Here is a 15,399-nt window from a genome sequence, read left to right on the forward strand (position 1 = left end):
AGTTCATTCAGCGACTACACACGGGTATCTTGGTGCATTTCATGTTCCCTGATCAATGAGTGGCGGTGATAGAGTCTGACCGAGTGAGGTACGAACGAATTTTTGTACCGCTCCGTTCTTGTTTTGATTGACAGCAGTAGCCCACTTCGCGACGACCTGGCGTAGTTCTGATGGAGCGGGTGGCCGTTGTCTTCCAAGATTTTTTCGATTTTTCTTAGGCACGTTTGTTCAAAAAGTTCCTTTAAATGTGGTAATGTTGTGAGTGTAATTTTTGATGCTTTTTGAAATGTTTTCTAGACGTTGCAACAGTTTAGATGAGGCGTTGCCTTGCCAACAACTTATTCCGTATGTTAGCAGATTTTGTACAGTCGCGCCGTAAAATGTCTCAAGGATCTTCTTGTTTAATTTAAAACTGTTGAGTTTGTATAGAAAAAAGAGTCGCTGGGCTGTTTTCTTTGTCAGAGTTCCAAGGTGGTCTTCCCATGAAAGCTTGTTGTTGATGATAAGGCCTAGATATTTAGGCTTTACTTGTTCTATAGATGTAGTGTTTATTTGCAGTTCACGTATAGTTTGTTTTTTCTTTCTAAAAATCTATTATTAAGTTCTTTATTTTTTGTTACATTCAGTTCTAGAAAGTTGTCGGTGCACCAGTTTGTAAACTCTTCTATCGAGCTTCGATACTGAGTTTCGTCTCCTGAAATAAGACCGACTATGGCAGTATCATCAGCGAATTTAATGAGTTTAACTGAGTCATAGATGCTTCTTATGTCATTAGAGTAAAGAGTGTATAGTACAGGAGAAAGTACACAACCTTGTGGAGCACCCGTACATAGTACTCGAGTTGACGATTTGGTGTTGTTGACTTTAACATACTGGGGCCGTTGGGTTAAAAAGTTTAGAACCCAAGCTTGTAAGTAAGGGCTTACATTTAAGTTACGCAGTTTGTTTATCATTAGATGTGGCTGTATGGTATTACGAGCGTTTGCAATGACTGGTTAAAGAAATGACAGAAGATAAAAGAGATTTGCTGCGCACATAGCTTGATCAGCTTGCCACTAATTTTGTCTGGTCCAGAAGCTTTTGTTACTCTACTCTTTTAAATAACAAGGTCACTTCATCCTCAGTTACAAAATTGACGTAGGGCTCTTGTTTTCCTTTGGACAGAGTGTTGAAAAGTTCTTTGTGTAGATCAACAAAATCTTCTTTGTCAAAACGAGAATAAAAATAATATGTTGCTACATTTTGTTAAGCTTTAATTGTCTTACTTGGATGGATTAAGACGATTTAAAATTTTCACCAGTCTAGTAGCGGAAGGCCTACTCGAAGGATCTTCAGCCCAACAGTCATAGATCACCTGGCACAACTCTAGGTTCTGTTTGACTTCTCTGTTGATGAGTGGCCGAAAGATTGTCTCCCCTGGTTTTTTAATTCGCTCAATTATTTCTGAAATAGTTGAAACAATTCATGGTCATTATTTCTGCAGTGTAGACTATTTACTTCATTAAATCAATCTCCAACTTATTACTAGATTTCAGTTTTTTTGAATAGCTTTAAATAAAGAAACATTGAAATTCAATTTACCAATGTGAATGTTTTTTTTTCTTTGAGGGTTTTGGGGGGGAGGGGGATTTGGAGTCATATTTTTTGCTTTAATTTTATTAAATGTAAATGATTCCATTAGTTTCTTCTTCTTTATTTTGTTTTCAACTAAACACTTGTACAACACTTACCAGAAGATGTCAAGAAGCTATATTCAACAAATGCTGTTGATCTAGTGAAAACTTCTTTAAAAATAATACCAATGGAGTAAATGTCTGACTTTTGCAAATCAACTTCCTTTTCAACTCGTAAAATTTCAGGTGCTGTCCATAAATCTCCTAAAAAATTATTTTTAATAGCATGTCAGACAAAATTTAGCTGCGATTTTAAAAGTGAGAGAAGGAGTAGAAAAAAAAAACTTTCTAAAAAAAAAAGCAGAAAACAATCAAATGTAATAACAAAATTGATTTATTGTCACTAGAAGGTTAGTGTACATTAGATGACTAGTATAGTTTAGGAAACTTAGTGTAGTTTAGTCAACAATGTAATGCAGGTGATTAGTCTAGTGCAGGTGACTAATTTAATGTAGGTGTCTAGAGTCAGTAGGTGACTAATATAGTATATCTATAAGTGACAAGGGAGGTATGTGACTTCCTGAGTATCATAGCAGGTCCAGAACTAGGGGCCACATTACATTCTTCTTCTATCCAGCTTTATTGCTGATGAGCTGTGAGCTCTTTTCAGACTGTGCCAAGGAAAAATAGTGTGCTGTTTTCAACATTACACATATGGTGTGACTTAACTCACATTCATTGAGGAATCTTCACACAAGGACTAGGGGAGTAGAGCTGCCTTTCCACTGAGAGAAATTCTTCTTAATGGTCAAAGGGATAATGAGGATGCACTGCCCTCTGATTTTCTAATAGACTTATATGAAAATAGATGACTATTGAAGTTTAGATGTCTTCAATAGTTTAGGCGACAAGTGTTAAAAACTAATGACTCTTCATAATAATTTGTATTTCAGCTATTGATTCAGTCATATTTATAATTATAGTGGCATCTCTAGTATACACGTAACTTCATAGTTTGATTTGAACTGCCATTTTAATGGCTGTCAGTTTTCTTACTTTCAAGATTGTCCTCACTTAAAGATGATTTGATTACTGCCCTTAACTTGGGCACACCAAAGTCTGTCAGTTTACAAGTCCACCTGCTGTCCACTACACAGTTGGAACTCTTCAAATTCCCATGGTAACCAACTGAACTTTTATGGATATATTCCAGACCCTGTTCAGAAAGATATGTTCATTAGTTTTCCATTGCTTTTAAACATTAGGCTACTTGTTCAAAGAACAGTAATAATACATAATTATTCAGTTAGGGCAATTAACATAAATATTAACATAAATATTTACCACAAGAAAAATGCCATAACCACCATTGTATTTAGTAATACAAGCAATAATCACCAATATGTTTACTGATCTAATTCAAACCACAATAAAAAGTGTAGGCACATACCTTAACCACATCTTGACAAATAGCAAATTTAAACATTTGGTCCAGTTTAATGTTCTGATTCCAGATGATGTCCTACAACCAAATAGAACATAAAACAATGAATAGCAAAAAATAAGTAGTAAAACAATCAATGAAAAAAATATGTCAAAGTAAACAAAAAATCAGGAATTCAATAAAAGTAAAAATCATTTTATTTGTATGTAGTCATTTTATTATTATTAAGACAAAACAAACAAACAAGCAAAATAAAAAATAAATAAATAAATAAAAAAGACTTATCTAAGGAGGAGAACTCCAAATTTACAGCCATAAAGTCTCAATACTATAAAATTTATTTTCCTTTTCGCTAAGATGAAAGTTTCTGTTGTAGGCAGCCCTTGTGGTACATATTAATAATAATTATAGCAATGACTTTGATTCCAAAGATTAAGGATGAGTGCAGTGTTTCACAGGACTATGAAAACCCAATTGTGACCTGCATATTTTTTTGCATCTCCTGCAGACAAAGACATTGTCTTCCACATGTCTATTTAAGTTTTCATCTTCTGCCCCTGTCATCAACAAGGGATTTTCTTTGGGTCTCCAATGTGTGTCCTGCAATCTTTTTGAGAGCTCTCCAATTGTCTCTTTTCTAGGCCATGGCGTGCACACCCACACACACACAAAATTCAAATGAACATTTTGGAACACTAACTGTCTTGTTTTAAAAATGTTAAGAAGCATGTGAAAATAGTATGCAAACTTGCATTGCATGGTTTCATTACACCATAAGTGAGTGTCACACACATTATAAACAGTCACAAATTTGTTTGTTATATTCATTTGAGAAATTTAAAAAAATCAAAGTAGACAAAACTATCTCATTAACTAAAAAAGATTTGTACTGAAAAGACCAATAGTAGCCATTATACCTATTTAGAGCCTAACAGAGATGACAATGAAATTGATTAAACAGCTCTTGTTGATTCTGAGACCTAAGTGTGACAGACAGGGCAATAAATTAGGGGAGCTTTTCTCTCTGAGTATAATGCTTAAAGATGAGATAATGAATATGGAAACAAACATCTTTCTCATATTTGTGTTTTGTTTATTTACTATAGAATGCTCTGTGCTCTATTGTTCAATCTCTTTTTTTTAGACATGTGGGGGGATTGGGTATCTGGGAGAAACTTTCTGTGCTTTAGGTTCTTAGCAAGCACAACTCTGCTCAAACTTAGATTCAAACCAGAACTTCCTTGATAGGTAGCCAAGCAGTTTGTGCCACTCAAAAATACAAATACACAAAAATTACAAACAATTTTTATCCCGTCATACAATTAATAAAATAATATAATTTTTAGTCTATTTGATCAAATTATACCATTTCAAAATTTGAAAGAAATCACTGATAGATAACAGTAAACCAAGATAATAGTTGACCTGTAGACTTCCTTTTGGACAGTATTCCCATAACAAAAGAATTCTCCCAGGATCAATGCAAGCTCCTACAAATGCTGTAATGTTTTGGTGCTTCAGTTCCATCAACTTCAGAGAATGAGACACAAACATACTGTTATTCTAATAAATGCATTAGTCAAATAGAATTAAACTTAAGTACATTGTGATTATGTAAAGAGTAAGTATAAGCATTATTACCTTATAATTTTTTTCAGTCAAATTTAGTGAAAATAAATTATTTACTCATGTGTGTATTGTAAAATATATGTCACTATATTAAACTTTGAGTGTTAAGTTAAAATCAAATTATGTGAAAAATCACATGAGTTACCTTATTCAGCTGTTGAAGAAGATCTTTAGTGAGACTGATACTTTCTTGATTGATTCTTTTCACAGACACAAGACTGCCTGAAAATGAGATTTGATTGATTCTCATCATATAAATAATAAAAAACTGTTTTAAGATGATAAAACACCATGACAGTCAGTTGATTTAATATACAATATAGATTTGTTTTTACTACAAATTTTGAAACATTTTCTTTGTTTTTTTTTATTAAAAACATGATAGACAATATAGATACTCATTGAATGTTAGAAACAGAAGTTGTGTACATTCTCCTAAGTCTCTATGTGTCTGAAACACATTTTGAAAGACCTGCTTTGGTTTGCTGGATTTAAGAAAACAAGGAAATGTTCAGACAAACAATTTTCTAAAGTTGTGCATGAAATTCCTCCAATAATAGGAATGTAAAAATTGTACTAATTGACTGTGATCATTAGTTCAATCAAATTGATTATTATGTCCAGTACAATATTTTAATTATCTGTATCATTTAATTTCTTTATGCTAATTGTTTCACAAATTTATATGGGAGCTTAGAGAAATAAAAAAAATTCTTTTTTGGCAAAATGTAATAAAAGCAAAGAATGCAAAAATATAAATTAAACAAAAAATCCAGTTTTAATCATGGCTAAAAGTGCAGAATTTATTTTAAATTTTAGCATTCCTGCAAAGTCAAGAAACCTCAAATATATATTATGTACAATTTTATATGTTACAAGGTATTTATATTTTTTGAAAGAGAGAGATTGTGAATAATTCTAATTTCCAACATTGCACTTTTAGTGAAAGTCCATGATTTTTATATAATCCTGTTTTTAATAAAAAATAAAATAAATAAAAAAGCAACAAAGAAATATAACATTACATAAGAATTCACTAATTTACCTCTAAGGTAAGCCACAGATCCAAACATGACCGATCCATTTTCAAATAAATGATGAAAACCTGGCACAACATCATGGTCACTTAGTGAGTTGATTGCATTGACCATATTTTTTTGTTTGTTGACTTTCTTGCTACTGGAAGCTCGTCTTCGTGCCAGATTTCTAAAACTAGACTTAGAAAGAAATAGAAAATCTCAAGTTCATATTTCTTTAATTTCATGTAGTTTTTTAAATTTGAGAATTTACTTGACCTATTATTGATCTAGTACTTTTTTAAGTAACGTCTGTATTTTATAAGATAAGATATCATAGATCTTAGAATATATATGTCAACTAGTCTATGGAATAGATTTTCAAAATGATGAGACTCACACGAACACTTCCACTTAACAATGCTGTGACAAAATCTATTTCCTCAAACTTGACTTGCCAGATCATACTTTCAAGCTGCTGACGTCTTCTGTAGTGTCTTTAAAGGAGACAAAATTCATAAATATAAAGCTTATTAAAGCTAAATGTTTTCAAGGTCCACTTCTCCATTTTAATTTTTGACATACTAATTACTAATCAGTTGTCTATCCAGGTAATGAAAAACCATGGTAAGTAGACCCAGTAAGGAAGCACAGCAACTAAAGTGTGAAATAAGCAATCTTGTAACAGTACTTTCAAGTACTGACATAAAATGTTATAACACTGCTTGGTATTACAATGCTGTTAAAACTTGGTATAACATTGCTGTCACAATTTTATATACAAATACAGTCACATATTGGTATAACAATCATAATTTAATAAACAATGCTGTCTTAACTTGGTATAACAATGTTTATGTAAGTTGTAAAATGTAATGTCATCTAAAATGTAAGTTGATTAAAATTTCTGAACATTGTAACTTGGTTATAAAACAAATTTAAAGGATAAAATACTGAGGGAAATATAATACTGTTTAAATACATTCAGTATAAACACAGAGGAAATAAAACTGTAAGTAATTCATACAGTTTTATCTGAACATCTATTCTAAATATACAATGTGTTAGTTCTTTAAAGGCACAAACACAAAAGTAAGACATTCAAGAAAACTTTTGTCTAAACAGCTAGTAAAATATGACATCTAGTTCAATGTCTACAACAAACTCCAAAGATTGAAAGAATAAAGTTTTATTTTAAGAAATTCCAAAACATCTTGACCATTTCTAAGCAGGTCAGGTTAGGTGGACTATTAATTCTAAGCAGGTCAGATTAGGTGGACTATCAGTTCTAAGTGGGCCAGGTTAGGTGGACTATCAGTTCTAAGTGGGCCAGGTGAGGTGGACTATCAGTTCTAAGTGGGCCAGGTGAGGTGGACTATTAGTTCTAAGTGGGCCAGGTTAGGTGGACTATTAGTTATAAGTGAGTCAAGTGAGGTGGACTATTAGTTATAAGTGGGTCAAGTGAGGTGGACTATTAGTTCTAAGTGGGCCAGGTTAGGTGGACTATTAGTTCTAAGTGGGCCAGGTTAGGTGGACTATTAGTTCTAAGTGGGCCAGGTTAGGTGGACTATTAGTTCTAAGAGAGCCAGGTTAGGTGGACTATTAGTTCTAAGTAGGCCAGGTGAGGTGGACTATTAGTTCTAAGTGGGCCAGGTGAGGTGGACTATTAGTTCTATTCAGGCCAACTTGTTTGTAATACATGAATACTTGGTTTCCAATAATTTTTTTTGTTCACAAAGCATAGTTGTTCAATATGTGTTTTTTCTTTTGTTTTACAGAAGACTATGTCACAAACCGCTGTGAGCCCACAACCGTTTGTGTGTGTGTAGCAGAACAACCGCAGTCCACTACCATGGCCTTAGTTATTGTGGAAAGTTTTAAGTTTGTTTACTGTTATTTATATTTTAGATCTAATGTCATTATTTATGTTTTAATATATTTTAATTAGATTTGTTTTATTATTGGAAGGGGAAATAAGTTGTTTTTTTTGTGCTTTAATGTTTATTTTATTGTCACGGGACCAGAGTACCTAGGCTACAACGAGGGCTGGGTGATCTGGAGAAAGGGGCAGTTGGCGCGGCCTACGTCATCACTGGTCAGATACCGATGATGCATGTAGACGTAACCACTGAGGTTATGCGTCACTGATGATGCAAGGGGACGTAACCACTGGTTGCGGTGTAGTCCACGTGGGAGGATTTTTTTTGGCTCTGAAGAAGGGACAGTTAGTTGGCGTGGGTCTTGTAGAGCAGACGGTCGTATTTCCTGCTTCTGCTCGTTTCCTAAGTTGGTACAAGAAAACTATAGCAGAATGACTCCATGATTAGAGACATAGTCATTAGAGATCTGAGTTTAGTTTTAGTAGTTGATGTACCTGTATATGACGTTTCATTTGGAAGATTATATGTTGTGTGTAAATAAAGTTACAGTTTAAAGTTATAGTTTCTAACTATATTCCAGTGTTTAGTTTCATATCTTAATTATATAGACTAACACCAAAATCGCGACAGGGCTAAAGCCACTAAAGTTCCAGCGTCAACAGTCGGGCCTCCAGAATCACCCTAGACTACGACCAGTTCAAGCAGGCGCCAACACACTGCTAGCGTCTTGTGACAGACTAAACCTTTGGATTATTTCTCTACTTGAATGATATCTTCAACCACAATACATTGATATTTACTATAAAATCAATTTAAAAAAAAAAAATTATTTTGACTAACATGTACATGAAATTAACTATTAATTTTGTTTTTGTGAAGACTAAAATAAAACTTTGTAATGTATTGAATGTGTTTATAAATGTGTTTATAAACAAGATTGTATTTATACATTGCAGTGTCCTGATTACTGTCCAAAGATTTAATGTTTGCAATAAGACTGCCATCTCTCCCTGTTCTATTTCAAAATTACCTGAGAAAGACTTGAACCACCACTGCAATAATACAAACAAAAGAAGATCCAACAGCAGCACCAATGATAGAAGCTGTATAATCAGGGATCACAACTGCTTCTTCTTCTGTACATAATGGAAACATAAATCTATTGAGTTTAAGCATTTTATTAAGAGCTGCTACAAGTCTAAACATTTGATTAAGTGTTGAGACACTTTGAAACATCTAAACATTTTATTGCATGTTGCGATAATTTGAAACATCTAAACATTTTACTAAGTGTTGAGACAACACAAAACAAACCTTTTTTACAGAGTTCTCCCTCAAAACCACAGACTGGAATGTCTGGTGGTGCACTGTCTTTACCATCTGGTCTGTTTCTCCATCGTATAACATTGGCAATGTCAGACTAGAGAGTTCAAAAGTATTGATTGAGTAAAAAAAAACATATACATTTTAAGTGGCCCCAGATAGTGGAGTAACAGCTGTTAGTTTTGTGTGGTCTGTCTGTCTGTCCATTAGTACCATTTATATCTCAGAAACTAGAAAAGATATTAAAAATCCAATATCATATTTTAGATCTTTCAAAGTTCTGTTGCAGCAGCTTTTTTTTCTTTTCTGAAAGTGAAAATTTAGTTTTTAAAATCAACTATGCAGGCAGTTTTTTCAGAAAAATACACCATATTAATAGTAAAAAAAAACACAGGAGACTTATTGGTAATTGAAATATAAATTCATACATTTTTAACACAATTATGCAAGCAGTTTTGGATTTTTTTGTAAAAAAAAATGTTTAAAAAAAATTTTATAACTAAATTCAATACTTTCTATCATATTATTTACTTACATTGTAAATAAAATGTTAATTTTTGTTTTAAAAAAGAAAACATCTATTCAGTATGCATATTAGTTAAATATAATTGAAAACAACAATTAATAAGCAGTGTTTCATTTTATACACAAGAGGTACTATGTAACATAGGAATAATTATACATCTAACTAAAGGGAAAGGTTTCTTTGTATAATGAGAGGTTGGCCCTTTATAAAACAATTAAATCAATTAGATAATCCTTCAATAACAATGGTAGGCCAGGTTCACATTGAACTATATTTTCACAACTATCAGTTCATTGAATACATATGAATATTAACATTGTAATAATAATAATAATGAATCTCCATATCCAGTGGCATTAAGTCGTTAATCAAACTAACAATAAAACCACATCTACATCACTTTTGATACGCGCACATCTTTTTTTTTGTATAGACAGAGATAAGGTTGTAGTTGTTGATAGTTTGAAGTTCATAGTTTATGATTCTTTCTGAAAATATTGAAGCCTGCCTTTTTACCTGCCTGAACAGAGGCCGATTTTGAGTTTGTGCTTCCACATAAACTTTCTTTGTAACCTTGTTTATTAGTGCTTTTTAATGGAGGAGGGATAGTTCTCTGTCTTTAATTTAGGTTTACACACCATTCCTTTTTACCACACAGTCTAAAGATAAACTAGAGCTTGAGTTATAAAGATCTCATAATGGCACACTGTTTCATCATTATGACATAGGTTCAACAAATAGGTATTCCAACAGAATTTGTATATTTTATTTAATGTTTGGATTATAAACTATGTCTAGGCCTACATTAATTACTATGTATTTTTACACTTGATGTCTATGCCTATAATAGTACTCTTCATATTTACTAGATCTACTTACAGATTCAACAAAACCTCCATATAGACTGTTTGTTATTTTGAAAACCTCTGCAAATTTTCCATCAAGTCCCATATCCAAAAACCAGATGTTGGCAAGTCTATCATAGTTTTTGTTCATGACTAATTTACCAGTAATACCTATAAATAGAAGGGCATAATTTTCCTGATTAATTTACCACTAATACGTCAAAAAAATAAAATTTTCTCGATTGCATCAATGATTCAGTACTGAAAGGAGACTAGGGCGCTGGGGCATAAAAAGGTGCAAAATGGTTATGAAAACACGATGGTGTATATTATGTAGCGCCTATCTGTTGATACATTTGTTAACTTTGTTTACATCATAAGTTCAGTTTTGCTTATTTGCATCTGTTTTATAAAAATAACATACATAATTGGAAGATAAAAGACAGACATTGCTGTCTTGGGTGAGGTACACCACTGTGTTGGTAGTGCTAGAAATTTAAACATTTAATGAAAGGAACTACTCCTGAACTGTGGCCATGAAATAGCCTTCTGGACATAGTTTGTCCATACCTGGCTAAATGCATTTTGCCAATCTTACATAGATCTTGATTTTAATAGAATCTAATGCTCTGAAACTAGTTAGGTAATTGGGGGAATTTAAATTTGTATACATATGCCTTCAACTATTTCTAAAGATTGTTCTTTTCCAGCTTCATCACACTTGATCAAACATCATTGATTTAATAATAAACTCTACACAACTTTTTTTCAATTATTTGAAATGCAACAGAGATTATTTTGTGGTGTTGATATAATTTGTTTATAATTTGACAGCTCCGTCTAAAAAATGTTTTTTTTATGCCAGATACCTGCATGGCTAATAGGTAATAGGGATGAAAAACTGTACATCTGCTTGTATCTGTCCCAAATAGAAGTTTGTTCAGACAAGGAAATGGAGGCAAGCTTCCCATAAGCCTAGAGTTCCAAGAGTCTCAACAATTAGAGCTATTAAAAAGAAGAAACTGTTTGAACAGCGGCTAAATCTAAGAGACCAATTCTAACCTGTTTTTGATATTTCTTTGGTCAGCTCACAGATACGTGTGCCATTCATTGGGTCACCTCCTTCTAATAGGGTTGTGTTCACTACGCTAGCCCACAGTGTTGTGGCATCATATATAAATGGAGCATAGGCATCAAAATGCTGAAAAGAATTGTCAAAAACTTTTCACAAGAAATTAGTTTATTTAAATTGTATTTTTCATAATGTTATGCTTTATATAAATGACATTTCTTATAGTGGTCTTTAATTAGATGACATAGATGTCATTTGTTATATATTTTTTCTGCTGTTCATCAACATAATATTTAAATAAACATAATATTTAAATAGAGTTTTCAAAGTGGTTTAAAAATATTTGCATTTATGTTTCTGCTACTGTTACTTTTATGCATTTTCTTGTTGAGTGTTAGTTGTAGAGTGAAATTGACCAAAAAGATTACACATAAGGAACTTTTTTGTTTGAAAAACATTTTGAAGACCTTACATTTTGTCTTTGCTGTTAGGCCTACCTAATTTCTTTCAAAAGATTTATTTTGTTAGACACATGTTAAGGAAGTCAAGGGGACTGCATGCTAGACAATGAGCTCCAAAAATTAATCGTTTAAACTAGAGAAGAAACAAACGAGTGCAGTAGACTTACTTCTGTTCCATTTGGTAGTTGCCAGTAATGCTGAGTAACATTTGTTGCCTTTTTAACAAATATCTCAAAATTGCTGTACAGTTCTAGATTGGAAGCCACCATAAAAATCTACAGGAATGTAAAATGATTCAAGTATCATGACCTGATATACTATCAGAAAGACAAAAAGAAAACTGAATAATTGAACAACACGAAAGTATGTACATTTCTTCTTCCCTTTAAACCTTGTAGACTCATGGGACCCATAGCGTTCATCCCATCTAGGCTAGTCATGTTAATGTCATGTGGACAACACAACCACCACCTGGCGTTGACTTTTCTAAACTCATAGGGCACTAGCGGATCCAGAACCTTTGAGGGGGTAGGACGATTTTTTTTCCAAACCCTAACCCTACCGCCCAGCAAACCCTAAACCAATGTATAAACGAATATACAAAGGTTATTATTATTATATATATATATAAGCTTCCCCAGCGATGACGCCAAGCGTTTTCTTACATTACGTAAGCGCATTTTCCTTATATCTACAGCTCATTATTTAAAAATGCATGTCATATTTACTAATAAAGTAAAGTGTGACTGACAATCGAGGCACCAGTTATCTGAACTGGGCGTATTTATCGCGATATTATCTTCATGCTAAGTGAAACCTCCTGTGGTCGCCTGTTTTGGTCAGCATAAATATTGTACTGAAAATACAACCGATTTGTTCCTTGAAGAGATAAGAGACTCCACAGATTTAGATTAAGGCTTTGAGGGTCGCCGCCGAAAAAAATATTTTCAAAAAATAAAATTTAAAAAAAATTCATTGCAAGTGATAATTTGTATTCAATATGCCTGTTTGTAACTTCGTTTTATTACAGAATTATAATTCAAAGCTCTGAAAACCAAAATTCTGAAGAGGGAGGAGAAATTAAAAAGACCAATTAGATTCTACTCTAAATTTGCAGTCTTTTTACAATTTTTCACATATAAATTGTAAGTTATAGTCCAAAAGTTATTTTATACAATAGAAAAATCTCAGCTTGAGAAAAGGTTTGGAAAAGGCGACTAGTAAAAGAATAATCTGGGTTTAGAACTCATCTTAATTGTTACTCTTATAGTTAAAATTTCTTATGAATTCAAAATTTTTCAATTAAATTCATGTGCCATATTTGACTAATTTTTTTTTAAAACGTCATGTTTTCGTCTGAAAAGGGAGGGCGGTGGAGTGAAAACAATTAATCGTGTAAGAGTCCTCGCTCCTTTTTACAATTATTGCTAATGATTACATTTGGCATTAAAGAATAGGGGGTGCGGCGACTCGATATAACAATTTCATTTATAGCATATAGCATTTATGTTAGTGAATAGTTTTGTTTTTGTAAGGATTTTGTAAAATACAAAAGAAAAAGTATTAGTCCGGGCGGGGTGCGTGTCCGGGTGGGATGCGTGAATGTATCGCCCCTCCAACCTGGTACAATCCTCTTTCCTTTTATATTTACTAATGATTTAATTTGAGATGAGTCACACAATATACAAATGGGTTCAAATATAAGCTTATATTATATAGATATTCAACTCATTTCGTTCACTCACTATGATTTCTGCTTAAAAATTGAACCGCACCCCCCCCCCCCCAACTCAAAGGGTGGGAGTGGGGAGGGCAGTAGATACTGTACTTATGACTAAACATTAGCCGTGAAAAACGTTACCATCCATCAGCAGACAGACAGAAACTGATACAAACACTTTTACTACCTACAGGCGTCAATATTAAAGAATATATGTTGACATTATATAATGTAGGCTAGGACACAATGAATGAATGACCTACATGTATAACTGATTCAAAGGCTATCCTGGCATCACTGTCATTTGAGTCATTTCTTCTCCAGCCACGATCCGACAGAACATCACGATCTAATTCTGCTCGCGAGTAGATCTGAATACAGCACAATAATGGTATCAGTGTCTAGATATGTCTCTGCTATCTATCTATCTATCTATCTATCTATCTATTTATCTATCTATCTATCTATCTATCTGTCTGTCTTTGTCTATCTATCTATTGATTTGTGTTACTCACATCTGAGTTGATACATATAAAAGCAAAATCTCCTTCAGTCATTCCTAGTCTATGAGCTACCAACATGTACTTCCTCATGTCCATCCATGGCACAGAAAACACAAGCACTGTGAAATAGAAAGTGATCTCTCTAATAGTGTCATTAGTTTCTTCATAGATACTCCTATAATGTATCTCTCTAATATTGTCATTATTTTCTTTATAGATACTCCTATAATGTATCTCTCTAATAGTGTCATTAGTTTCTTCATAGATACTCCTATAATGTATCTCTCTAATAGTGTCATTAGTTTCTTCATAGATACTCCTATAATGTATCTCTCTAATATTGTCATTATTTTCTTTATAGATACTCCTATAATGTATCTCTCTAATAGTGTCATTAGTTTCTTCATAGATACTCCTATAATGTATCTCTCTAATAGTGTCATTAGTTTCTTCATAGATACTCCTATAATGTATCTCTCTAATAGTGTCATTAGTTTCTTTATAGATACTCTCTAATATTGTAATTATTTTTTTCGTAGATACTCCTATAACGTTATTAACAATAATCGCACAGAATGTACTTTGTACAATAAAAAGAAGTTAAAAACTGAATCCAATGTTCTACTAATGAGAAAAGAAAAACCCTCACCTCGAGCGTATCTTCGGACTTTGAGAAAAACATCTTCAATCTCCTGCTCAGACATGCTCGAAGACAATTCGCTATCCGAGGCAACGATTTTCTTCTGGTCTTTAACAAACTTGGAAATGGCGTCGTAGACAGCTTTATAGACTTCATACTTGTCATAGAGTAAGGCGAATCTATTCCATTTGAATCCAGAGGCAACATAGGTCATTGTGTGGGCTGAAGCATACAAAGTATTAGACCTTCATATAGGAAGCTACAAACATTATCACTGAAAACAATGATGTCCATGACTACTGAAGGGTCAGTTTCAGAAACACTGCAGTACAATAGGCTTGAGCCTTTCAGTCTTAATGAGGAGTTACCTAGACACGTGTCGCAGGTCAGAATACGAATCATGTTTAATAGATTCTTCATAGCGTCTATTTCCAGTCATTGGACACCTATACTACTGTCTAAGAAAAATGTAGTTACTAGTGGAGTTACTAGCTTTATCAAGTAAGTCTATTTACCAATCGTGCTATGAAAATTAGTCATGGAGAACAAAATTTCTTCCATGTCAAAAAACAACAAAAACTTACAGAACTGGTCTAGTGGTCCCATGACACGAACTAATGTTGAATAAATAGTTTTGTTTCCAAGAAATAAGTCATTGGAAACCCAGCCAAATACTGGAATATTCCAGTGGGATGCTAACATCGCGACAACGTTCATTCCTGAGAAA

General features: G+C 33.0%; 1 protein-coding gene across 3 annotated transcripts in view; it reads right to left on the reverse strand.

Annotated features, from left to right (window-relative positions):
- Positions 1-15,399, reverse strand: part of LOC106079815 (atrial natriuretic peptide receptor 2-like) — a 46,868-nt gene that overhangs the window by 18,616 nt on the left and 12,853 nt on the right. For all 3 annotated transcript variants that reach the window (XM_056043801.1, XM_056043800.1, XM_056043802.1), the window contains 17 exons: positions 15,257-15,391; positions 14,682-14,894; positions 14,045-14,151; positions 13,793-13,900; positions 11,977-12,084; positions 11,339-11,477; positions 10,311-10,447; positions 8,897-9,002; positions 8,613-8,718; positions 6,103-6,199; positions 5,732-5,903; positions 4,832-4,908; positions 4,483-4,587; positions 3,064-3,135; positions 2,670-2,829; positions 1,731-1,877; positions 1,266-1,443 (listed from right to left, as the gene is read on the reverse strand). In XM_056043801.1, coding sequence (XP_055899776.1) covers positions 1,266-1,443; positions 1,731-1,877; positions 2,670-2,829; positions 3,064-3,135; positions 4,483-4,587; positions 4,832-4,908; positions 5,732-5,903; positions 6,103-6,199; positions 8,613-8,718; positions 8,897-9,002; positions 10,311-10,447; positions 11,339-11,477; positions 11,977-12,084; positions 13,793-13,900; positions 14,045-14,151; positions 14,682-14,894; positions 15,257-15,391 — 2,167 coding nt within the window. The remainder of the gene's footprint in view (positions 1-1,265; positions 1,444-1,730; positions 1,878-2,669; positions 2,830-3,063; positions 3,136-4,482; positions 4,588-4,831; positions 4,909-5,731; positions 5,904-6,102; positions 6,200-8,612; positions 8,719-8,896; positions 9,003-10,310; positions 10,448-11,338; positions 11,478-11,976; positions 12,085-13,792; positions 13,901-14,044; positions 14,152-14,681; positions 14,895-15,256; positions 15,392-15,399) is intronic.

The sequence above is a fragment of the Biomphalaria glabrata genome, chromosome 10, assembly GCF_947242115.1.
Source record: "Biomphalaria glabrata chromosome 10, xgBioGlab47.1, whole genome shotgun sequence".
Lineage (NCBI taxonomy): Eukaryota > Metazoa > Mollusca > Gastropoda > Planorbidae > Biomphalaria > Biomphalaria glabrata.